This window comes from Pogona vitticeps, chromosome 4, assembly GCF_051106095.1.
Source record: "Pogona vitticeps strain Pit_001003342236 chromosome 4, PviZW2.1, whole genome shotgun sequence".
In the NCBI taxonomy this organism is placed as follows: Eukaryota; Metazoa; Chordata; class Lepidosauria; order Squamata; family Agamidae; genus Pogona; species Pogona vitticeps.
This window is the reverse complement of record NC_135786.1, coordinates 77,546,083-77,569,999: the sequence shown is the minus strand read 5'-3', so window position 1 is coordinate 77,569,999 and position 23,917 is coordinate 77,546,083. Positions and strand designations below refer to the sequence as shown.

The window sequence follows — 23,917 nt, the reverse complement described above, 5'->3', positions numbered from 1 at the left end:
CCTCTTCTGAGCTGAATGTGTTAATTAAATGAGGTTTTATATTACACTTCCTAATGACAGAACAAATTGAAAATGTACCCTTTCCCCCTTGGAAATAAATTCCTATGATATACTAAGTACATTCTTGCCCATCTCATCCTCCAGACGTATTTGTTTAGTAGGGAGGGTCAGACTTGAGCTGTCTGCCTGGAAGCTGGAATGATGACACAGCGTACTGTCTGGCACAGTCCTTTGCTGGGATCTGATAACAATAATAGCTAGCAAGGGTGAATCCAGTCTATTGAATACATTTTCTTACCAAAGGTTTTAGATGTCTGCTTTCTAGATCTTCTTTCTTGTAGTTTAGGCTGGCCATGTACTTCTCTGTAGCTTTTGTTATGAAGCCCCACTGTTGTTCTGCTAATTTCCTACGTGCCTTTTGGACCTTGTCAAAAGGTTCGTTGAAATTCTTAGGCGGTCCCGAAATTGGCGTGGAAATTGAAGTAGACGTATCATTTAAACCATCACTAACTTTATTCATGTTTAACAAAGGTGTGTCAGTGACAACTTCAGTGGAGATAAACGAGTCCCAATCATTCAACTGACTATCAAAACGCATAACATTATCAGAGTTAATGTCCCTTCTCAATATTGGGGTGCTGGGCCAAAGCACTTCTTGTCGGTGGGCTTCCTCAGCGGGGTGCTCCTTACCGTGCATATGGTGCCACAACACGGGTGGCGGGCCCAATCCCCCTCTGGGGTGGCTTGTTGAAAGTGGGGTCTGGATGTACCACCTTCTTCCAGGGACCTTATCCCCTAGGGTAAACTACCATGGCCCATTCAGACATCTCCTTAATGGTCACTCCTCCTCTTTCAGGCGATGGATCAGGTAACAAACCCCCCACCTTCAGGTTTGGGAAGTCTCTTAATAGGTTGCTCACATGGTCACTCTTCTCCTCCTCCTCTTCTTTCTTACTGATCTCGATATACTGTAGAAGTCCCACGCACCTGTTCCCACCTTTAGATCCTCCGCCCACGTTGATCATTTGCTCCTCCTATTTTCCTTTCCCTTCCTCAAAGAGACAGACCTCTGTCTTAACCCTTTCTTCGTCTCCCTTTGTCTTTAACATCTCCCGCTCTCGTTCCTTCCCCTTTACATCCTTGTTTTCTGGAGGAGACGGCGCACTCTCGTCCTCCTGGCCTTCACAGACCTATTTCCTGCAGGTATTCACTTTATTGATGACTGCCACATTGCACAACCAGCTGGGATACACTGGTACTGATCAGCTTCCGTATTTAGAATCCTAATTCAGACCAATAAAATCATGATGATGAATCTGGATCAGAAACCACACAAGACTCAGAAATGGTTCATCAGTTTTGATTGAATTAGTAAGCTTCTCTGACTCAGTGACCTCATCATTTTTGATAGGAACTAAAAACCTGCAAGAACTAGGAAGTTTGCTTTTTTTGAAAGAAAGGACAAAGTTTTGCATTAAGCAAGAGTAGTAGGTATGTATCTTGTGCAACATTTATCAGGAAATTGATACTGCAGTTCTTCGGATAAATTCATGCTGTTAGGTACTTCGTGTATAATTGGTACATGGTAGGGATAGAAGTTCATTTCTCTTTGATTGCAATTGCCAGAATTCACCTGAAATTTCCCCAGGTAGAATCCTGGAGCCGCAGTCCAAAAGCAGTAATTTAAAGAAAGGCTTTTCTCATCTCAGTGTGGTATTCTATTACCATTATATTAACCTTTCAGGAAGAAAGGAAATGTTCCTGGTGGTGTCTGGGTGTTATACAAGGGTTTCTGGAATCTCAGGGAAGCATGGGATAGGTAGTCTCACTGCCTGTTAGGCTCTATAGAGGGAGCTTTAAAAAAACCCTACCCATCTAATGTTCCCTTGAAACTCCCATGAATTCTTATAACTCTCCCAGGCACCACTGGAAGTGGTTTCCTTCCTGAAAGTCCAGTATAATGATGATGAAGGCTCTCATGGAGATGAGAAAATCTCCTCTTTAAACTGTTGTTTTGGGGCAGCATCTCCCAGGATTCTGCCCCAGGGAAATTCCTGGTGAATTCTGGTAGTGTAGTTGCAATAAAAAATAGAAGTCTCATGCATAGTATAGGGTTAAGAGAGCTTATATTTGATTGGCAAATAGACTAGCATTCTAGCTTATGTAAGATATGCATTAATGATGCACAGTATAAATCAGTTCCTTTCTTGTTACCTCTAGCTATATCATCTGCAGAGGTGTTCCTGAAACTTGGAAGGTGCTCATTAGTAAGAAATGAATATTGTCTATTGGATGGATACTGTTATTACAAATGTATATGTAATTAAATTTGGGAGCATGTAGTATGTCAGTCTTGTAAAGGAAATAAACACTGGGAGTAAGATGTCAAAAGCATTTCAAGTTTAAGATAGCAGAGGTTTTCTATTTGCTTTTGTGGTCTCCCTTGACTGAGATGGACATGGTGTATTAAAACCTTAATCTCTAGAGATTGTTCTAAATTTTCGTAACTTTACAACATTCAACATGTAGTACATGTTACTGAAAACCAGACAGAACAGTTTGTACTATCACGGATATGGTGATGAAATGCTTTTCAAGGCCTTTGTGGTAGATGGTTTACTGTTAAGGTTTGCAAAATTTTGAAAATAACTAGCTTGAGAAGAATCTTAGGCTGATCATTTATTTATGCTGCAGTTCAACAGTAGCCATGTTGTTTTCTCGTCAGAATCAAGTATGGCTCAGTGTGTGTAGGGATTTTGTTGTTATGTGTCATGAAATGTTCTTATGTTGGTATGATTTAAAAATATTTTTAAACAAATTAAATAAAAAACAAAACAATAAAGAATTGCTCTATTTTAAAAAATGACCCTGCTATAGTTGCTTTATTTGCTTGCTTACAAAAATCTTGCCTATTGCTTCATCAGGTTTGGATACAACAAAACATGGTTGTGAACACATGTTCTGGCAGTGCTTCAGGCATAACCCTGAAATCTATTTATGCGTTGTACTATAGGACATCATGTGACATCACAGAAGCTAAAGAGCCATTCCAGCAAAACTGTGATGTGCTGCTCTGGCCAATCCTTGGCTGAGCATGATGAACAAAGTCATTATAGCACTTTGTTGGAAGGCATCCAGTCATGTTGAAATCCTGTGATGCAGCAACTTTTTAGAACTCTCTTCCCGAGATGTAGAGTCGGATTAAACACAGAAGTGATAAACAAGGTGGTGCCATTTCAGTTGTCAAAGAAAGGGGATTTAATATATTTTGAGACTTTTATTGCTTCTGATTCTCTCTTAGACAGTAGGGCGATCTCTTTACTTCTGTTTGGTTGTTTCTTATAGGAAGATTGGGGGACAGGGCTTTATCTGTGGTTTATTTAGTCTTAACATCCCAACCAAGACCTTTTCCTCATTGCTCTTAATGGTCCAAAGTCCTGATCCAAATAGGTCACAGCAAGAAGCCTTTGTCGTGATTTGTTTAGCCAGTCCCACTGGCTACCACACCTGCTTATTCTAAACTGTGCTAAATAGTAATGCCTTGGTCTAAATATTTCTGCCTATTTTTGATCCTTTGCTGGAAGAGGTGAGGATAGAACCTGCACACTCATCATCATAAATATCTAGAGGAATAATTACTAAAAAAAACTCTTGCTACTAGTGTGCGTAATTTATGACTATTATGGTTTTTTTGGGGGGGTTGGAGTTTTGGAATAGGTGGGGGGTCATGAAATTTTTTTTTCTCCTTTATTGTCTTTGGAACGTATTTGAAAATGAGCAAGCGAGACCATGGTTATAAAATGCAATAGCTGTTTTCCTTGAAATAATTTTATGCCTATATGTTTTGGGGTGGATTGAGCAACCATAAAAATAATCATTTGGCTTTTTTGACAGTGTTTGGAAGAACTCAATGAAGATGTCTAGCAAAACATCTGGCACCACAAACAACATAGCTCAGGCCAGAAGAACTGTCCAGCAGTTGAGAATAGAAGCATCTATAGAAAGAATAAAGGTAAGAAGGGCTTGTTTTATTGTATTATGTGATCATTACTCAAAGCGAAGCATTTACATTTATCTAAAACTCCTGCTTTAAAAAAAAAAGATATATTTCCAAGGTGATTCTTTCAGACATTCTTAGGTGCCTCTTTACAGCAAGACTAGGTAACCTGGAGTCCTCCAGATACGTTGGGATACATCCTCCATAATGCCTGGCTATCAACAGGTTATTTCACACATTGCCTTAAGTCTAGTAGTCACAGTTAGAACCCGTAGAGTGCAAGTAGGAATTTCATGATTCAACTACTGTGTAAGTTCTGTTGATTCAATGGGACTACTCTAATTGTGACTTACTAGTAGATTTCATCTACTGTTTTATTTAAACATTTTCCCTGTTTTTATAGTGCAAGATATACCATTGCACACGAGTCACCTTCTCTCCAGCTTTGCCCACGTGCTCATGAGAAACAAAATAGATTTTTGAAAAAGAAAAGAAATTAATGAAAAGATAAGGTTAAAATGAGCTAGGGTTCATGCATCTAATATGCAGCTTGGATACTTCACCCCCCAAAAAAATCCCACTTTCAGAGGAAGACTTTCCTCAGGATTGTAGCAGGTTTATATTCTTCACCCATACCTACTGTGCTGTTACGTGCTGTCAAGATGGAACCAACTTATAATGGTCCTCACAGGATTTTCAATGTTAGTGAGATATTTAAGGAGTGGCTTTACCAGTTTCACTCCCCTGGTGAGTTTCCATGGCCAAGTGGAAATTCAAACCCTGTTCTCCAGAGTCCTAGTCTTTCACTCTATCCACTACACACCACACTGGGCTATATTAATGTTTATAAGTACTCATCCAGACTTCCAGTGAAATGAATAATGAAATCATTATGTAAAACTCGTATTACTCATCCTGCTTACCTTTTTGGAAATGAATCTGGTATATTTACAAATCTGAAACCCCACTTCCCTCCCTTTCCCTCTTTCAGGTGTCCAAGGCATCTGCAGATCTAATGTGCTACTGCGAGGAACATGCCAGGAAGGATCCTTTACTAATGGGTATACCTGCTTCGGAAAACCCCTTCAAGGATAAAAAGACCTGTACTATCTTATAGGCAAGAAGCAAAGATGCCTTCAAGACACCCCCCCTCCTGCAAAACCAACCAAGAAGATTCATAGAGAAGTAACCTGAAGATCACCTGGTACCAGCTGCATAAAACAGCAGCTCATTCACATGCTGTGTCTAAATGAAGTTTTCTAAAAAGTTCCTTTTCTTTTTAGCATTCTAAGTGAGAATGCAAGTTTCTCAGGCTACTTCTTGTAAAACAGAATGGTTCTGAGAGTATAGTTGGGAATTGGATGCTGTTGGCATTTTTTGGGATTGTTGGGTTGGGTTGGGGTTTTATTTCAAAGTGCAATGCGTGTTCACAGTTCCAGGTGTTAGGTTGAACAATCAAGACCAAAGTTGCCTGAGCTTCATTTACAGAATAGTGAGGCAGACAAAAAACGTAGAGTTCTAATCAAGATCACTTATTTTGATTTTATATTAGTGTATATCCTTGTGTATGTAATTGGTGTCTGTATGTAGGGAGTGTATGTTTGTTTGTTTTAGGTGTATGCACACATTCCAAAGTGCTTTCTTTACGTGCGCCTTTCTGAGTTAATTGCTGCATTTATTGATAAACTTCTGCAGTTCATGCCTTTACCATCAAGTATGTCTTAAGCTTTTTACAGTGACTTAAGAGCCTGTAAACATAAACGTAGTACAAATTCTTGATCTCAAAATAATTTTGAAAGGTGGCCTTTGGCTTATACCCTTGGATTTCTACCTTTCTCATATTTCCTTTGAATCTTAGACTGTACTAAATGACACATAGATTCTAGAACTGAATTGTCTTTCATTCCCTTAGAACTTTCCAGAGTCTGTCCCTTCCCTTCCCTACACAGTTCCTACAAACCTGCTTTTTGGAAGCATGCAGGCTCTTCTTAACTTTGCCTGCTATGCTCACATTTTACAGATGCCAAACAATGTTTAAGAGGAACAAGAGACTCTTGGTGCAATCCATAATGCTATTACTTCTGCCTAAAGCCAGGTTGTGCTGGGGCAGTGCTTGAAGGATTGGAAACAGTGGTCAACAGTTAATCTCTGAAACGTGTAAACTTTATTAAAATATTTGTGTTCATGTCAGGTATTAATGAAATACTGAATGAAAAGAACTAGTATTGACTTAAACCACTAGTATGTATCTATATTCCATTTATTACCAGTCCTTTAATGTTGCCGATGTTTTTTTCTCTAAATTGTGGTCTGTCATAGCTCTACAGTTACATTGCCTGGCGTTTATTCCCTGAGACGACATCTCGGATTGCTCCACATATAAGAGTTGCGGGATTGGTGACTAGATTTGTGGGGGAGACCTAGTGATACAAAATGCAAAGTCAGCCATTGGTGTTTCCACTCATAATGTCCAGAATGTTTTCAGGTAATTTAAAGCTCCCTTACTGAGAAAAGCTAAGTTTTCCCCTTTAAACAAATAGCAGTTGTGTCTGTATCGTGAGGGGTCAAACCAAGGCCAACCCAGAATATGTGGCTTCATTGCGACTTCACTGAGATGGTGGTTTGCAAGCCAACAAACCAAGGTTCCTGACCTGCTCACAGGCCCTCTGTAACCTGAAACCATAGGATCAAGCTCTTGTGGAGATCTGTCTTCATGTTATAGCATTAAGATTAAACAGGCACATCTGATTTTTATTTTTATTTGTTTATCTTTTCTTTGGGTCCAGTTTTATTTCCCTAATAGTGTTTCAAAAAACTAAACTATAAATTGCTCAGATGTAAGAAAAAACATAGTTTTAGTGGGGGGTTTTGACATCATCAGATTTTCTTTTTATAATTAGAATAATTTTCAAATGGCAGCTTTGGAAACAGCACATTAGAAACTCTCACACGGATTCTGCTTCCCCTATGTCAGTCTGTTCTCTCATAGTGTTAGTTCATTTGTTAAGGATACTGATTAATTTGATGGTAAATATTAATTTGATGGTAAATATCCTTATTCCAGCTGCTCTCCGGAGATATTTTTGTTCACGGACTAAAAAATGGAATATTTGGAACCAGGCAAGGAAGGGCTTTCCCTTCTGATAGTTTAAACGTTCCTATGAATGTTGCTTCCCGAAGACCATACTTAATGTGGTACTCTGAAACTGCTGATTTCCTTTGTGTTGTTTTAAGATACTGGGCAGCTGTTGATTATTATAAGATATAGAAACTTACTTTTCTGAAGGCTGATTCATAGAATCCTTACTACAGTACAGTACATTGTAACAGGAACACAGATTGATTTGCATTTTCTGTAGCTGTGTGTGCATTGATTCAGTCTTACCAGTTCAGTGTGCGTCCAGATAATAACTTGCCAAATACGAGAATCTGGGATTGTGCTGAATCCGGATGCGGTAACCAAATCAAGAAATCTATTGGTTAATGGTAGTTTAGCACACACTAATCACCAGACAGTTGTCTTCACCAGATTTTTAAAAGTGGTAAATTCACATAGCGATAAGTGTTGCTCTGCTGGGACCGCACAAAAAAAAAGCACAGAAGCCGTATCTAAATGAACACATCATGGGAGTATTGTACTCCTCTGGGATCAGAACTGGCTCTTGTCTCAATAAGTCTTTGAATGAGGTGAGCCTGTGTAGGCAAAGCAGCCAAGGGTGTTTCTTGTGCTTGCCCCAAAACAAGAAAAATCCCTAGTACCCAATTGCCTGAGAGTTTAAAAATAAGGTGCTGGGTTCTTTTTAAAAATCTGCATTTTTGCTCTTAAGATCCTTGCTCCTAAGGATCCTTTCTCTGCTTCGCCACCATGAAGCCATCAAAGCTTCTATTCACAGACCTGCTTTTTCAAGAATTAGAACTTTCTTGCTTTTAGAACTACCTTTCCTCATCAAATTAATGCTATTTTCTATAGTCTAGTTCTTGATGCAGTCATCTGTGTGGTACTTTCATATAAAAATGAATACGCTGTTTCAAGGACTGATCTTTAAAAAAAACACTGAATTAAAATATATAAACTTTTATGTGTAAGGCATTTAAATTGTTGCATACACTACATATCACCAGCAAATGCTGCTGTGTGTTCTTTAATGGATTATACATTCTAACACTCAATTGCCGTAAGCTGGGCATGTTGCTCCCTACCTTCTACTGCTGATTAGTAGATCATATCCTGAAACCTTGCAGTTAGTCTTCAGCTTAATGTCCTGATGCAAGCAGAGCCGTCTTAAATAGGTTTCTTCAGATTACTGAAGAATAGGTTTGACATTGCATACCTATTGTTAAAGCCAGTCATCAGGGTATGGCAACTTGGGTAATAAGAATTGAAGGAAGGAAAGGAAGGTCCTTGGAGGTTGCACTGCCCAATATTGTTTCTGATGTCTGTTAATCTATCTCCCTCTCATTTCCTTTCCTGAGATGTCCTGAAGTAGAGGTGTGTGGCTTCTTACATTTTTGGACAGTTCACTGCGTTCCCCAGATGTAGTGGTCACTGGCCATGCTTCCTGGAGAATTCTGGGAGAGATTGTCCAAACCCACAATTATGTGCACCTCTGCCCTGAAATATGGTTGGAGGTGTAAGGCTTTAGAGCTTGGGTCTTTTGTTTAATTTTTATTGATACACCAATGCTATCATGACCCCTAAGTGTCTTTTAAAAACATTCTTATGTGTTTTTCATGGTTATGTGTTCCAGCAGGACAAAATGAGTTAGATCCAAAGATGCCCTTACATATGGGGTAGAAGGTGTTTTCTGCTCATGGGACAATTGTTTGATGTCTCGTTGCTAAAGAGTTGCCCCCCAAATCCTGTACATTCTGTACATAATTCTGAACAGATTGCAAAGCTTCAGTCCTGAATGTATTTACTAGGAAGTAAGCACCATTGAAGATAGTAGGATCTGCTTCTGAGTAAACATGTATGGGATAGCAGGACATATCCAGACATTTTATTCTGGTTGTGGAAGAGGAAGCACAAGAACTGCTACAAAATTTGCCTGTTAGAAGACTCTGTTATGTATTCTGCTAGTGCTTGCAGAACAACACTAATAATTTTACTTCTGCTTAAGGTGCTTTGGATCCAAACTAATATTTTCACCAGCAGTGCTTTAGATTCTGATCACACATATGTACTTTACTAAGTGAAGGAGAGTATTGAAAATACCATGTTGTAAACTGCAGGGACTTAATTTTAATCAACTGAAAATTGTGCCAACTTTGCATTCAGAAATGCCTTTTGAGTTTTACTAGGCTGAGACCCTGGCCCTGTTTAGTTTCTGTTTTGACTTACATTATATCAATTGTCTATCATAGCACGTGCCAATTAACAGTTCCATCAACTGGAAATTCAACATCAAAATACTACTAGATGCTTTGGATCCTGTCCAGCAGATTGTTAGGTGACTGCTAAAGGCATTGCCACCTTTTTCCAGCCTTCCATAAAGTACTGTCCTTTAGAAGAATCAATATAGGCCTACATTCATTTTTGTATGTAAATCTGACCTTGTAGTGTATAATCATCCAGGGAACCATAAAAAGTACTGCCTTTATACGCAGCCCTGTTTCCTGTTCTCTGTTTCACTGAGACTTAAATGGAAGTGATACAGCAGTGGTGCTTAGATGACAGCACCCAAGAGAACAGCCTTCCCGTTGCTCTTGCACTCCAGGTCTATTGGACTACAACTCCCATGGCCACACAGCCAGCACAGAGAGGAGGCTGCAGTAGAATTTCATATGGAAAACTGAGTCATCCAAAATAATAACTGCTAGACCACTGTGAGGTTCTAAAATTAAGACTATGATATTTAACAAGAATTTTCAGCAACTGTATCACTATACCATGTCTTGGTGCTTTGATTAGAAATGCCTCAGAAGTAAAATAATATTCCCGAAGATGCTTTGTGTTCTTTAAAGAAATTATATCCTGCTTTCTTCTTACTATACGCACTTGTGCTCTGGGTTTTCTTTTAAATTGCTTTTGCAGTATCATTTTGTATTATCATTGTAATCTTAGGTCTGCAAGAATAATACGACTTGCATTTCCCAGCAGAAAAGAATATGTACATTTTAAAAATAATGCTAACTTGTTTTTGCGTTCACAAGCATTCTGTCTGTAATAAGATGGCATACATTGTGCATCAGCACATGCTATTATTTTTATTGAAAGCTGGCTTCTTCTAGCCGTGGGAGAGGTTTACACAAATGTAATTAAAATTCCTGTTCACAGCTAATTTAGTACCATAGATTTTAAAAAAAATCACTTTAATTAAATATCACTTCTTTTGATACTGGTTTCTGCTCTTCATTGTAATATGGTTGACTGATGTATAAAAAAGAAGATTGTTATTCTTTCTTACATTGCTTTCATTGGGTTCAGTCACTGAAGTGTCAAATGTAAAAACATATCAAAGTTTGCATATTTATCATGGTGGTACCTGTATAATGGGCATTGTTGATCTAATGCCATTCCTTCTAGAAAGCCATTAAACACAGGCAGAAGCATGTGTGTTCCACATGCACTATATGCTGCTTAGTATGGCTCAGTAAGAAACTGACAACACATACCAAGATCCAGGTCTATAGAGCCTGTGTCCTGAGCACACTCCTGTACTGCAGTGAGTCCTGGACACTTTGTGCCCGGCAGGAGAGGAAGCTGAACACCTTCCATATGTGTTGCCTCCGACGGATTTTTGGTATCACCTGGCAGGACAGAGTTCCAAATAGAGTAGTCCTAGAACGAGCTGGAATTTTCAGCATGCATACATTACTGAAACAGCGACGTCTACGCTGGCTTGGGCACGTTGTGAGAATGGCTGATGGTCGGATTCCAAAGGATATCCTATATGGAGAATTAGTGCAGGGAAATCACCCCAAAGGGAGACCACAGCTGCGATACAAGGATATCTGCAAGTGGGATCTGAAGGCCTTAGGAATAGACCTCAACAGATGGGAAACTGACATCTGATCGTTCAGCCTGGAGGCAGGCGGTACATCACGGCCTCTCCCAATTTGAAGAGACCCTTGTCCAGCAGGCCGAGGCAAAGAGGAAGTCACAAAGGAAGCAAAACCAGGGAGCTGGACAGGGGACAGATTGGATTTGTCTTCAGTGTGGAAGAGATTGTAACTCTCGAATTGGTCTCCTCAGCCACACTAGACACTCTTCCAAGTCCTCCATACAGAGCACGCTACCATAGTCTTTCGAGACTGAAGGATGCCTACTATCATACTGGCCCATCTTAGAGATGTGGTGGCGCTGCGGGTTAAACTGCCTCTGTGCTGCAAGGTCAGAACTGCAGTTGTAAGATCAAATCCACGCGACGGAGTGAACTCCCATCGCTAGTTCCAGCTCCTGCCAACCTAGCAGTTTGAAAGCATGTAAATGTGAGTAAATAAATAGGTACAGTACCACCTCGGTGGGAAGGTAACAGCGTTCCGTGTCTAGTCATGCTGGCCACTTGACCACGGAAGATTGTCTTTGGACAAAACAGTAGCTCTCTTGGTTGGAAACTGAGATGAGCATTGCCCCCTAGAGTCAGACACGACTGGACAAATTGTCAAGGGGAACCTTTACCTTTACCTTTATACTGGCCCATAGCACTTAAAGCACTCTCTGGGTGGTTTACAATTTAATAATGCAGGCTACACATTGTGCACGCACACACACCATGAGCTGGGGACTCAATTTACAAACCTTCAAAGGATGGAAGGCTGAGTCAACTTTGAGTTAGCTGCCTGAGCCCTTGAGAGCACTACTGCAACAAGGCCTCTGAATCATATGTGGGGCTTTAGTTGATATGCAGATGCTTGGTAAGCAAGCTGTTCCTCTGAGGAGTTGTCATCTTCATTCTTTAAGTCTCCTTTGACTTTCCAGAGGACATTGCCAGCAGCAGCTTAACAAATACAGTGGTGCCTCGACTTACAAACACCCCTACATATGAACATTTTAACTTACGAACAGCTCCAGTTGCAAAATTTTGCTTCAACTTGCGAACGGAGCTTCAACTTACAAAGAGAAAAAAGAACAGGGGGAAAGTGGGAAATTTGAACTTTCAATTAACCGTTGGCCAGTGAAGAGGCTGCTTGTCTGCTACCTCGCTGACCCCAGTGGTTAGAGAGTGGATACAGAGAGAGTCTTCAGACTGCCTGGTACTGCACTGTACGTACTGTATTTTTATTTTTATTTTTTTGCTTTTTTTGCTTTTTTTGCTTTTTTAATTTTTGATTTTTGGATTTTTTACTTTCTTTTTTAAAACAGAGGCTGCCTGTTCTGGGTGAGTACACTGTATTTATTGTACAGGGGTTTTGCAGCTTGGGTTTGGGCTAGGTGGGGGTTATGTTTCTGTGCTCTGGTGGGTCTTGCAGACTCTTTCTGCAAGGGTCTGTGCTGGCTGGTGTGCTTTAAAATGGATTTCAGTCTTTTGGTTTTAAAATCAGAACATTTTTTGCAAAGGTCTGTGCTGACTATTGTGCTCTAAAATGGAGTTTAGACACACGTTTCTTCCCCCCCCCCTTGTCTTCTCTATGCTTCCTGTGCTTGCTTTGGTTTAAAAGGTGTTGATATAAAATGTGTGGGCTTAGCATGTTTGGGTTTAAAATGTGTTTTAGACTTCGAACTCCCCGCTCCCCAATTGTCTTCTCTCTCTGTGTCTGTCTGCTCTCTTTTTGTGCTTAACAGCACAAACCTTTGTCGGGGGGGGGGTGTCTGTGTGCCCCAATGATGACCTTCTTTCTTTCCTCTTTTCCCCAATGTTCCCTCCCTTCCTCCTTTCCTGCCCTTTTTTAACCTAAGTCATGTTAGGTTAAAAAAAATTCTTCCCTTAGTGGGAGAGGATGGATTAACCAGTTTTGCATTATTTTCTATGGGAACTAATGCTTCGACTTACAACCAGCGCTTCTACATACAAAAAAAACCCGGAACGGATTAATCTGGTTTCAGTGCATTGGGAAATGGGAAAATGCTGATTCGACTTAAGAACATTTCGACTTGTGAACATCTTCTAGGATGGATTAAGTTCGTAATTCGAGGCACCACTGTACAACAGTAGCCAGCAGAGAGAAGCAGTAATGGATAAATGTGGTTACCCATTACTGCTTCTCTCATGTAACTTCCCCTGCCACAGAAGTCCTGCAGGTACAGAAGATGACAACCCTATTCCTTATGATGCTTGGAGAATTCACAGCATCGTAGAGTTTGGAGCAAAGTTCCCTCAAAGCTGTGCATGCACGCAACTCCACCTCCCACCATGCAACTTTCTTCCTCTGTGCAGCGATCATGTCCAACCCCTTTAGTTCCAGTCACGATGGAACCTTGAATGGGGGGGGGGTGGAGTTGCGTGGACAGAGGTGCGAAGTCACGGACGAGAGAGGCAGACCCCCACCGAGCGAGGCTGAAAATCAGAGGGTACGTTGGTTTGGAAACATTACTATTTTGGATTACAGCTCCCAGAAGTTCCCAGTCAACATGACCATAGTCCAAAAAGAGCCATTGGTGGCTGGTGCCCATTATGGTGGGTGGGGTGGAAGGCACAACAACCAATGGTAGGCAGAGCTGGGACGAACAGAGAATTATCTCCATGGCATTCACGTATACACGTGTACAGAGAAGCCTTCTGTCTCTTGTAAGGAGGCAATGGGAGGGCTGGGGCAGAGACTGAGGTATGCCAGTGCATCATGGAGGAGCCACCACTGCAAAAAAGCAGCTATCCTAAGATGTGCTCCTTTAAAAAAAAAAACTGGAAGGAAAATGGTGAGTAGGGCCAGAATTCTTCTGATGTCTAGCATTTCCTGACAATAGGGTGCACCAGGAGAAAGAAGGTGCAGCAAGATCACAGCTATGGGGTGAGTATATGTGCTAATATATTCTTAACCAGTGTTAAGAAGCCAGTCTTAACCACTTCATTCCCCCATGAGCAATAAGGCAAAGGGTAGTGGAAACGAAATTTCTGTGTGCAGGCAGATAGCCAGATACATCACAGTCGCTGAGAATCAATGTAATGCACATGAGACAAAACTGAGCTGCATTTCCCATACTTTCTCCTGTGCAAGGCATAACTGCTGCAACCTGTTGAGTAAGACAGGACTGTTAAGCTGGTTCTCAGTTTCCATTGCTTGCAGAGCAGGTAAAGGAAACTCTGTTCATAGGTGAATGTTATGTCCATTATCTCTTACGGGATGGGTGGGGGACAGGAAGAATGGGTGAGGTACATACCTCAAAGCATGCCATCTACTTTTAAACATGGCATCCCCCTCCCCTTCCCCTCCTTGCTCACCTGTATATGGAATACCTTCTTGTCCCTTTTGCAGCAGTGAAACTGGGCACTGCTGTCTGGAAATATACCCTTTTAAAACAGTGGTGAAGAATCTTTTGTCCTCCATATCTCTTGCACTTCCAACTTCCAGACCTCCCCCCCCCCCACAACCCAGCTGGCATGGCTAATGGTAAGGAATTGTGGGAATTGTAGTCCAAAACCTCCTGAAAGCAGCAGGTTGCCCATTCTGGGCAAAGGTTTTGGAAAGAGTAGTGATATTCCTTTGTCCTTCAGTTCTTTTGTTTCTTCCCCTAATTTTGGAGTGTCTGAAGTGGCACCGGGACTCTGCTATTTGAATGCAACTTCAGAGTGTTCCAGATAATACTGCTTGGCACTGTTATAGCTGTAAGCAGAATCTGGCTTTTCCCTCCTCTGACATTTTTTATGTGTACTAAGCAACTAGCACAAACAATGAGGACAAGATAGTGATTGTTTTTTAGGTTTTCATTCCAGCAGTTTCAAGCGATGACTTAGCAAACTAATTTCCAGTTCTACAGATACACACAGTTTAACTGCAATTTCATCAGCAGTTAGTCATAGATCTTTAACTATGTGCAGGATACTGGGCCATCTGGTTCCATCCATCTGGCTTTTGCTGATGAACCACCTCCATTCCTTCCATTCAGACATGTGCAAAATTCCATCACAGCAATTCTTAGATGATAGCTCTCTGGATGACCTCCGTAGATAATAATGTGTCCTTACTGTTCAATTTCTAACAAAAAGTGTTCGTATAATACTTTAATGACTGATATTTCTGCCTCTTCATTTTGTAAAGGTTAAAGTGGAAAAATACTTTCAAAGGTAGTATGCCTTAAATGTGTATTTTATTTTGCATTTTTTTTTTATTTTGAAGGCTGAAACTTAAAATGGCATGCAAAGCAAGATTTCAGGGGATAAATTTTCAAACAACTGTGTGGTTTCTTCCATTTTCAGTGCCTTGTTCTTTGTCCTGTTCATTTCCCTGCTTTCACTTGTGACTAGCTACCGAATGGCAATATTGGCTTAGTGGTGTTTAATTTCCTTTTTTTGCTTGCATCCCTCTTTTTCGATCCTTGTTTGTTTCTTTGATTTATCATTAAAGCATTACGCGTGCAGTGCAATGAGTGCTGAACAAGATCACAACATTCCATTCATGCAGTTCTCTGTTTTGAACAGTGTCTCTTCTGCTCTTTATGACCTGTAAAGCTCTGTATTACTGCAGTCAAGACTGTCTGAAATACCAGCCATATGACTCTCCCTGGGTTCTAAGACCTTAAAAGAAGGACCTTCTCTTTGTTTCTACCACTATCACGGGCATATCTGGTGAGGTTAAAAGAGAGGGCTTTTTTGATCATTACCTCTGGGCTTGGAACTCCTCTCCATGTGAGCTAGGTTGACAGATAAACTTTTGGCAACAGAGTGAGCTGTAGAGAAAGATGTTAATGGGGGGGATGCCACATTTTCATTTTTTTTAAATTATTTTAATTGTTCTACGTTTAGTGGTCATTGTTCTTGTTACATATTTATTATATGGTCATATGCGAAAGAGCAATAAGAATTATATATTTAATTGCACTTGAATATTATCATTCAGGTCCTTTTAAAAAATGAGTTGTAAATTTCCTTGGATCCCTGCGTTAGGGGAAAGGTGGGCTATAAATGAAACAGACAAACTAAGTAATACAAATTCACTATCCAATGTAGAATGGATAGTTCCGCTGGAACAGTATAGTAGCAGTGGAAGGTCACGTAAGTTTGAGATTCCCTTTTACCATACCAGTTCCCTGTGAGCTGAACTGCATTCTATTGGGCTGCTTCTGGGGCCTCATGGCACAGTGGTTACACTGTAGTAACGCAGTCAAAACTGCTCGTGGTCAGCGTTCCATACGAACGGATCTGACAGCTTGACTGGAGGTGGACTCAGACTTCTATCCTGCCGAGGTTGATAAAATATGTACACCTAGCTCATGGGGGGGGGTTTGGAGCAATGTGTAGTCTATATAATAATAATAATAATAATAATAATAATAATAATAATAATAATAATAATAATAATAATAATAATAATAATAATAATAATAATAATAATAATAATAATAATAATAATAATAGTAAACTGCCTAGAGAGTGTTCTAAGCATTATGGTGTGATATATAAGCAGCACACTTTGCTTTTTTTCTGCACGTGTCGTTTACACTGGTGCGCACTGAACGGCTTAACATGTTGTGCCCATGAGAGAGGGGGCATTGCCTTAGCACAATACACAGAAGAAGTGAAACAGGGCAGACTTTGCTGAGATCTGAGAGTAAATGGAGTCTGCTTATCTAACCTGTGCAGTCTTACCGTCATGCCTATAAAATGCCCTTAGCAAGGCCTGCCTCCAACTTGTTATTCACTCTCAGACTAGGCTCTTACCTTGGGAAAAGCAAGGTGTGCATCACAAGGTCCTTTGGCACCCAGGATGCTTCGAGGTGCCTGGAAAGCAGCTTGAACTGCTGTCTTTCAAGGAAGCTGGCTCCAGAAGCCCATTGCTCTTTCCAACAATTTGACACCATTGTTGATTGTAGTTACTTCAGAAAGGGAAGACGGAAAGAACTGAAGAGATTCTCTATAGCAGGGACGGGCAGATGTATTGGAATACAACTCCCATAGACCCAATCACTGGGCATACTGGTGAAGGTTTACATGAGTGGTCATCCAAAATATAAGGAAGTAGGCACTACGTTGCCTATCACTGCTCTGGATTGTATATCTACAAGTGGCATGTGTTCCTTTCCTTAACAAGAGGTACAAGGTGTGCCCTGTCCTTGAGCAGAATTTAGGTAGTTTGCAGATGTCAAGATTATGTGGTGTCACCACAGGGAGCACTAACTGAGTTTTCTGCCTTGAAACACAAATGTCTTGGGTTGCTCTGATTCCTAATACGGAATCTGAATTTTCAGATGTATAAACCTTTGACATCTCCTTGAGTGTCCATACCCTGAAAACTGTTTACGAATTCAATTCCCTGTACATTTCCCATCATAATATGTTAATTTTAGCATCAACCCAAATGCCCTGACTTCATATTGTTTGTGAACCATAATATTCTTTAGCCTCTTTGTATGCTTGCCCTCAACATTTTAGAGTCAGAATGTTTACATATACTTCCATGGAATTCTGCAAAGTAAACAAATCTGCCCTTTCTTTTGTTTCTTTAATGTAATATACTAATGCAGTGCTTTCTTTGTGCATAATGCTTAACCCATTCAGTGGATCCCTCTTAACAGTCCACTGATACTAAAACAAAATTTGCAGCTATAGCTGGAATTTTAAACTCACAAGACCCCAATCAAACTTTTCAGTTATAAGCTGCCCATTTTGAATGGGATTTAGGTATGCCTTTCTCTGAATTTTGTAAACAGCTCTCAGCTGAGGCAGTAATATTTGGTTTATACAACAGAAAAGTGAAATAGGAGGTACGTCAAATTACCTGTATTAAGATAAACTCTTAAGCCTTCGACAGACATTTAGCATATGACTTGTTGCACTTATTCACACACAGCTTTGATTTGTTTAACATCACAGGACCAGTGGGTCCTTCAGATAAGCAGACCCATGCCTTATCAGATATGTGCATCCGTTGCATACAGAAAATCTTTCCTCAAGAGTGCACAGGTGTTGTATTAGAATTTTCCCTAAATAAATTGTGCCAAAAATTTGTCAAATGGAAAAGTATTTAATTCTTTTAAGAGCATGCATGTGTTTTTGATGAAGTTATCTGGCAAACACATGGCTGACCAAAGGCACCTCTGGCTATTTCCTGGAATGGAATTAGCAACAACTTCCCTCCATACCCAAACAATGTTTCTTTTCTTTGCATTTTTAAAAATTAACTGTGTGACTCCTGTGTAGGCAGTAAGGCGATGATAAAAGCAAGCAAGGCCAACTTCTCTTCCATTTCAGGACTCTGTAATATTGTAAACCTTGGATCTTTTTGTAAGTCTTTATTTTTGGAAGTTTTGTCCACCTCTGCCCTGTGCAGGAATATATATGTAAGCCATTTTCTGTATATGCTGGAGGAGGTAAGGACAAATAGTGAAAACTATATTTCTAGTTCTGGATGTCCCATTATTTGCAGCTGTTATACCGTTGTAAGGAATTTCCAAAAGTAATGTGCAAATATTAAAATATTGGGCCAGCAGCCTAAGTCACCACAAATGTCTTGTGCTGTTGACTTGAATTCAATATTATGATAGCACTCCATTGCTATTATGACAGCTTTCTGAATTCCCAAAACAGCTCTCTATACCACCTGAACACCATTTCTGAATAGCTCATGGTTTAGGTATTTGGCTACAGAGCTGGCTACAGAGCCAGAGGTTGGAGTTTGATTCCACACTGCCTCCTGCAAGTAGAACCAACCTGTGTGGCTTTGGGCAAGCTGCACTGTCCCAGGACACCCCTAGAAGAAGAGAATGGTAAACCACCTGTGAGTACTCTACCTAGAAAACCCTGAAAAGGATTGCCACAAATCAGAATTGATTTGATGTCACATGATTAATATTAATCAGTTTCTGAGGGTTCACCTGCTGCTGGCAGGTGGGAAACCCTTCCTAGCTCCACAGGAGGAAGCAATTCAATAATGTAGAAACACCTTACCGAGTACTGACCATCAGTTTTCTCGAATCACTGTTGCCAGAACCAGCTCCTTGTATCACCCATGATAAAACCAAACACTGATTCTTTCATGCCTTTTAAATGTTTATTTCAGAAAACATAGTCCAATTTCAAACAATTTATTAAAAGGTATCAGTTCAAACATTTTAATATGAATGGTGCAAGCAGGATGCTCTTCAACACCTGTAAGGATAAATAAATCTTTTGTCCATATAAAATAACTTAGTATTTCTTAGAATAAAAACTTAAGAAATCAGAATATTGACACAAAACAGAATTTGTTTTGAGGATAATGAACTTTTTCACTCTGTCAAGTATAGAAACTAAGAAGTTGCTCTTTGACAACTCCAACAAAGCATATTAAGTGTGTTTTCTTTAAGGAAACTATGCCACATCACTTTCGCAACCTTCTTGCAGGGTTCAGACTTCCTCTGATGATTTCTGATTGCTCCCTCAACATAACTTCCACTTCAGGTCCATCATCTTCCACCAGCAAAGTTAAATATCCTTCAGTTTCACACAGTGTGTAGTCCAACCGCAACCTACCGACTTGACATCAGTTACTGTAACCCTTGTGTCAGGCTGGGAAATCACTTCCTGAGCAAACTACTAAAGTATTTTGAAACTTCAGTGCATCTTTTTTCCGCTATCCAGTTCAGTTCCATTCAAATGCTGTCACCGCTCAGGAAGGTTAATCACGGGGACCCACTGATCCATGTAGCGGCTTTCCCGGCAAAAACCAATCAACTGACTAAGGGCTGGATCCTTCCATTGAGAAGCATGTGGATTCTGTAAGGAAATGGAGAGATTTTTCAGTATAAAATACAAGGTAATGCTGTTGACAGTAAAACATGCCTGTGGATAAATGCCACAAAAGGCTGCAATCATGTTCTCACTCACTTTGGAGTAAGTTCAAGTGAACTCAGTGAGGCCCATTTCTGAGCAGGCATGTACAGTACAGTACATTCAGTTTTTCAGAGCAAAATGTCACAACATAATCTGTTGTATGGCATATTCTGCAAACTATTTTCAAACTAACTTTTGTCTTTCCAGCTTGAAGAAACAAGAGGCTGTAGTATGGAAATTGTCCAAAACAAGTGGAAATTGTCCTTTTCCCCCTCTTTTGAGTAGAATTAGTCTGTAAATTTATTTATTTACTTATTTATTTGGAAATTTGAGGAAATTGCCTATATCCTAGCTTTGGATAAGGGCTAAACACTGTCAATAAATTTCCGTCTTTTTTGTATTACACATATGTGTATAAGTAGTGTTAACAATATAACCTGGGATATTTAATTTTAAAAATTATTTGTAAGATTAACATTGGAAAAGTAACTGCTTGAAACCTGGTTCCTAGATTACCTTGAACATTTCAACTGTTCACAAATCACAATCAATCCCATGTATAGATCAGCACTTAGTTAACACTGACAGGTCATTCTGTCAGTTACATTGAGCTATTAGCTAATGACCTCTGCGCCAATTAGTAACAAGGAAAGACAAATATAGGCAGGGAATTACTGTAGAGAGGTGACTCATGGGGTTGTATTCTCCTGTCGTCAACAGGATAGAACATGTTTGAACATGTCTTTACTTTGAAAATCCCATGAGCCAAAGAAGAAATGTGATACGATTTGCACAAAGGAAACGGTCACCTGGATTCTCATTCAAATAAGAGACAGATGAACTAGCAGGAGATGGTGAACATAATTAAGTCCAAAATGTGATTTAAAAAAATTAAGAGTGTGAGTAGTTTTTAAGACAGATTTTCAAAATTTGCAATGCAAACTCATGTAATGAAACACTGCTCTTCACACCCAAGCAGGAAATGTTTAAGCAACAGTGAGGTCACTCTAGTGTGGTAGAATTTGTGGACCATATGTTAATAGCAAAGTCTAGCACTTACTGTCACAAGTACACAATGTAGGTCTGCAGGCTGTTCGCTCCCTCCGCCTGCCCCCAGAAGTAGCAATTCTGCCAGCCGGTTTGGATTGCTCACTCGAAGTATATTGATGTCATTCTCACAGCAGAAAGCCTGGATCAGAGTGAAGTGAATTTGTAAAGCAACATCCTGGTTGTCTTCCTCATCCGCTGCCAGCAGACAAAGCACCACATTATCTGGATCCCTGCAGGGATAAGACAATGCACAGCAATTTAGTCACTGCCCAACTAACAATGATGCATTTTACAATGTGAGCGTAAGAGACAAAACAGGAACAAGTCAAGGGCCTTGCTAGAAACACATACTAACTATACAGTAGTGTATGCAATATTTATCATGGATCGGCATGTTGATCCTACACACACCTTGGATGATGAAAACTGAATTTTTAAGCACTCATCACCTCTTATCAAAGCCCACAGAATGGTGGGGGGGTTCAGTGTGAATACATTTCAGCACAAAACTGAATAGCGCCTTTCAAAAGCACTGGTCAGCAGTTCCCATTGTGCCAACTGTCACTGGATGTTTGGAACTCTTGCATTGTGGGTAGCACAGAAGGGGGAAACCTCTGCTAAAATTCAACCCATCAAGAAACTGCATGTGTGATACACACACATATACAAGCTCAGCAAACATTTATATAATGATGATATAGGCAGAGGCACCAAGAGGTTTTCTGTCTGCATAAAGCACACAGAACGTGTTTCCTCAGGTAGGGCAAGATTGCACCCAAAAGCCCTAAGGAGCTGCAGCTTAAGAAACATGGGAGGGCTCGCTGGGTGGCTGCTACTCCTCCTCTTATTTTTATTAGTATTATGACACCAGAAAAGTCAGCTCTCACTTACACATTCAGCAGCTTGGCAGCTTCGTACACGCCGATAGTGATGCTTCTCTGAGTCAGGGCTTTGCTTAGGACTTCCTCCAAGGCGTCCCCTACTTTCTCCATGCTGGTGGAAGATGCCCCCCAAAAAGAAGAAAAGGCCACTTCAAACCACAGCCAAAATGTTTACGAAAACAGATTTTTTTAAAAAAACCCAAACACACACAGAATTTTAAGTGCCAGCCTGGGCCACCTCCTTCTCCAACCCTCTTCTATCCTGCAGAACTGAGTGGAGCTGAAAAATCCCCTTAATCCGAAGTGATCGCCTCGGAAAGGAGAAGGGGAACGAGATAACGGCAGCGAGAAAGTCCGGCTTCAGCACGGGTTCAAGCATGCATCGCGATCCCTTTTTCTCTGCTTCGCAACTGCGGTCGACCCTTGTCAGGAGCCGGGCCGCCTTTCCCCTCACGCAGACGCACCCACGCAGCCCACCGGGTTTTCTGACCTCACAACCACCGCCACCGCCACCACCACCAGCGGAGAGACCTCCTCCTCCCCTTGCTCCCACACCGCTTTCCTTTCCCCCCCCCCGCAGATCCCCGTCAGGAATCCTTGCACCGCCGCGCTTCCCCGTCACGAACGGTGAGGCGGCGGGCGATCGCCTCCTCAGGGCGGCGGAGGCGAGGTGTGCGGTTCGCGCCCCGCTTGCCCCGCGAAGCGAATTCCGAAAACGAGAAGCGTTGGTGATGGGGGCTTTTTTTTTTAACAATTAAAAAAAAAGTCTCTTCAGGCCATTCCCCGCCCGCCGCCTGGCTCTCTCTCGCGCGCGCGCGCTCTCTCGAGGGCTGGCCAGCTGTACCTTCCAAAGGTCTGGTGCTCCCCCGCGAGTTCTTCCAGAGTCATGTTGCAGCTCCGAAGCTCCTGCAATCAGGAGGGGAGAGGAAGGAGGGAGGCCAGCTGGGGGGAATCGGGCGCCCTTGCCCTGCTCTCCTCCGCTTCCCTTTCTTTGACGCACTGCTGGACGGGCTGGCTCGGCTCCACCTGCCCTGAGGTGAACCGGGACGCCTTTGTCGCTGGAGAGCTGCCCCACCCGCAGGCGTTGCTGCTGCCGCTGCTGCTGCTGCTGCAACTTTACTCCCGGCCCTTTTCTTTTTTTTTTTTTCTCCCCCTCCCCCGGGGACGCTTTGCAGCCCCAACGCCCGCCGGACCCTTCGGCCAGCCCGCAGCGAACCTTATCCTCCCGACGCGCCACCGCAACCGGTGTGAGGGACAAAGGGTTGCTTCGGCCGGAGTTATCCTGCCAACCCCCAGCCAACCGCCTCGCACCTCGTTTGCATGCGGCCATGCTATTGGGTCATGCAAATGAGCCGTGGCCCTCTCCCTGACCCCTCCTCCTCCACCACCAACTCTCGCGCCCTACCCTGTGCTCTCTGCTCTCCCTTCCACACAAAAAAGGGGGGGTGAAGAGAGGGAGAGCGAGAGAGCGCTGTGTCAGTAACTTTCCCTGTCACGGCTGGCGCGGATTGGACGACGGCAGTGCTCAGGGGCGGGACTTATTGTGCGAGGGATTGCTGTGGAAAGCTCTCCCTCGCTCTCTCTCCTGGTTCAGCTGTTTTTCTTGTTGGTGCGCATTTTTCGCCTTTGTTTTGAGAAAGGGGGCTGTGGCAGCGGCGGGGGGGGGGGGAGCGATTGACGGTCAGCTTCTGTTTGAAGGCCTACGCTTTGCAGATCGCCTTTTGGAATAAATAGCTGGTGGCAAGCAGGTTATTAAAACCAAGGAGAAGTCTGCTCTTGGCAGTGAACGTGCTTTTGTATACTCCTGGAGCAACCCCAAAGGATGATAGGGCCCCATTTTCTGTTGCTGCAATGATATTTTTTCTTTTAATTGTTCCTGGGTGTCCTTCCGAGGCTGAGGAGGCTGTGTCTTGGGCCTTCCTTGTGGGATTTTATGGGCATTTTTTATTTAGCGACAGTGCAGCAGTTGGCTTTGCACCTCAGGCACTGTTTCCAAACTTCAGTGACCTCTCTGACCTTAGTTGACACTTGCAGCTTCAACCATTTGCTCTGGTGTTAATCTCAAAGCCATCGGCATACTGTAGCGGCAGCTTGGCACTGCTCAAAAAAAGCAGGCTTATGTAGCAACTCTGTGTGTGTCTCTG

At 41.7% G+C, this 23,917-nt stretch overlaps 2 protein-coding genes across 5 annotated transcripts in view; one reads left to right on the top strand and one right to left on the bottom strand.

Moving 5' to 3' along the window:
• The window catches only part of GNG12 (G protein subunit gamma 12), a 57,195-nt gene extending 46,862 nt beyond the window's left edge, over positions 1-10,333 (top strand). For all 4 annotated transcript variants that reach the window (XM_072997792.2, XM_072997790.2, XM_072997791.2 and 1 more), the window contains 2 exons: positions 3,895-4,012; positions 4,989-10,333. In XM_072997792.2, coding sequence (XP_072853893.1) covers positions 3,911-4,012; positions 4,989-5,114 — 228 coding nt within the window. In that variant the 5' untranslated portion in view covers positions 3,895-3,910 and the 3' untranslated portion in view covers positions 5,115-10,333. The remainder of the gene's footprint in view (positions 1-3,894; positions 4,013-4,988) is intronic.
• An 8,726-nt stretch (positions 10,334-19,059) lies between these two features.
• GADD45A (growth arrest and DNA damage inducible alpha) lies at positions 19,060-22,799 on the bottom strand. Its single transcript, XM_020795280.3, has 4 exons — positions 22,618-22,799; positions 21,784-21,885; positions 20,903-21,122; positions 19,060-19,785 (listed from the first exon to the last, which is right to left on the bottom strand). Exons 1-4 carry the CDS (start codon positions 22,659-22,661, stop codon positions 19,672-19,674), a joined length of 480 nt encoding a protein of 159 aa, XP_020650939.1. The 5' UTR covers positions 22,662-22,799; the 3' UTR covers positions 19,060-19,671.
• Between the last annotated feature and the right edge of the window lie 1,118 nt (positions 22,800-23,917).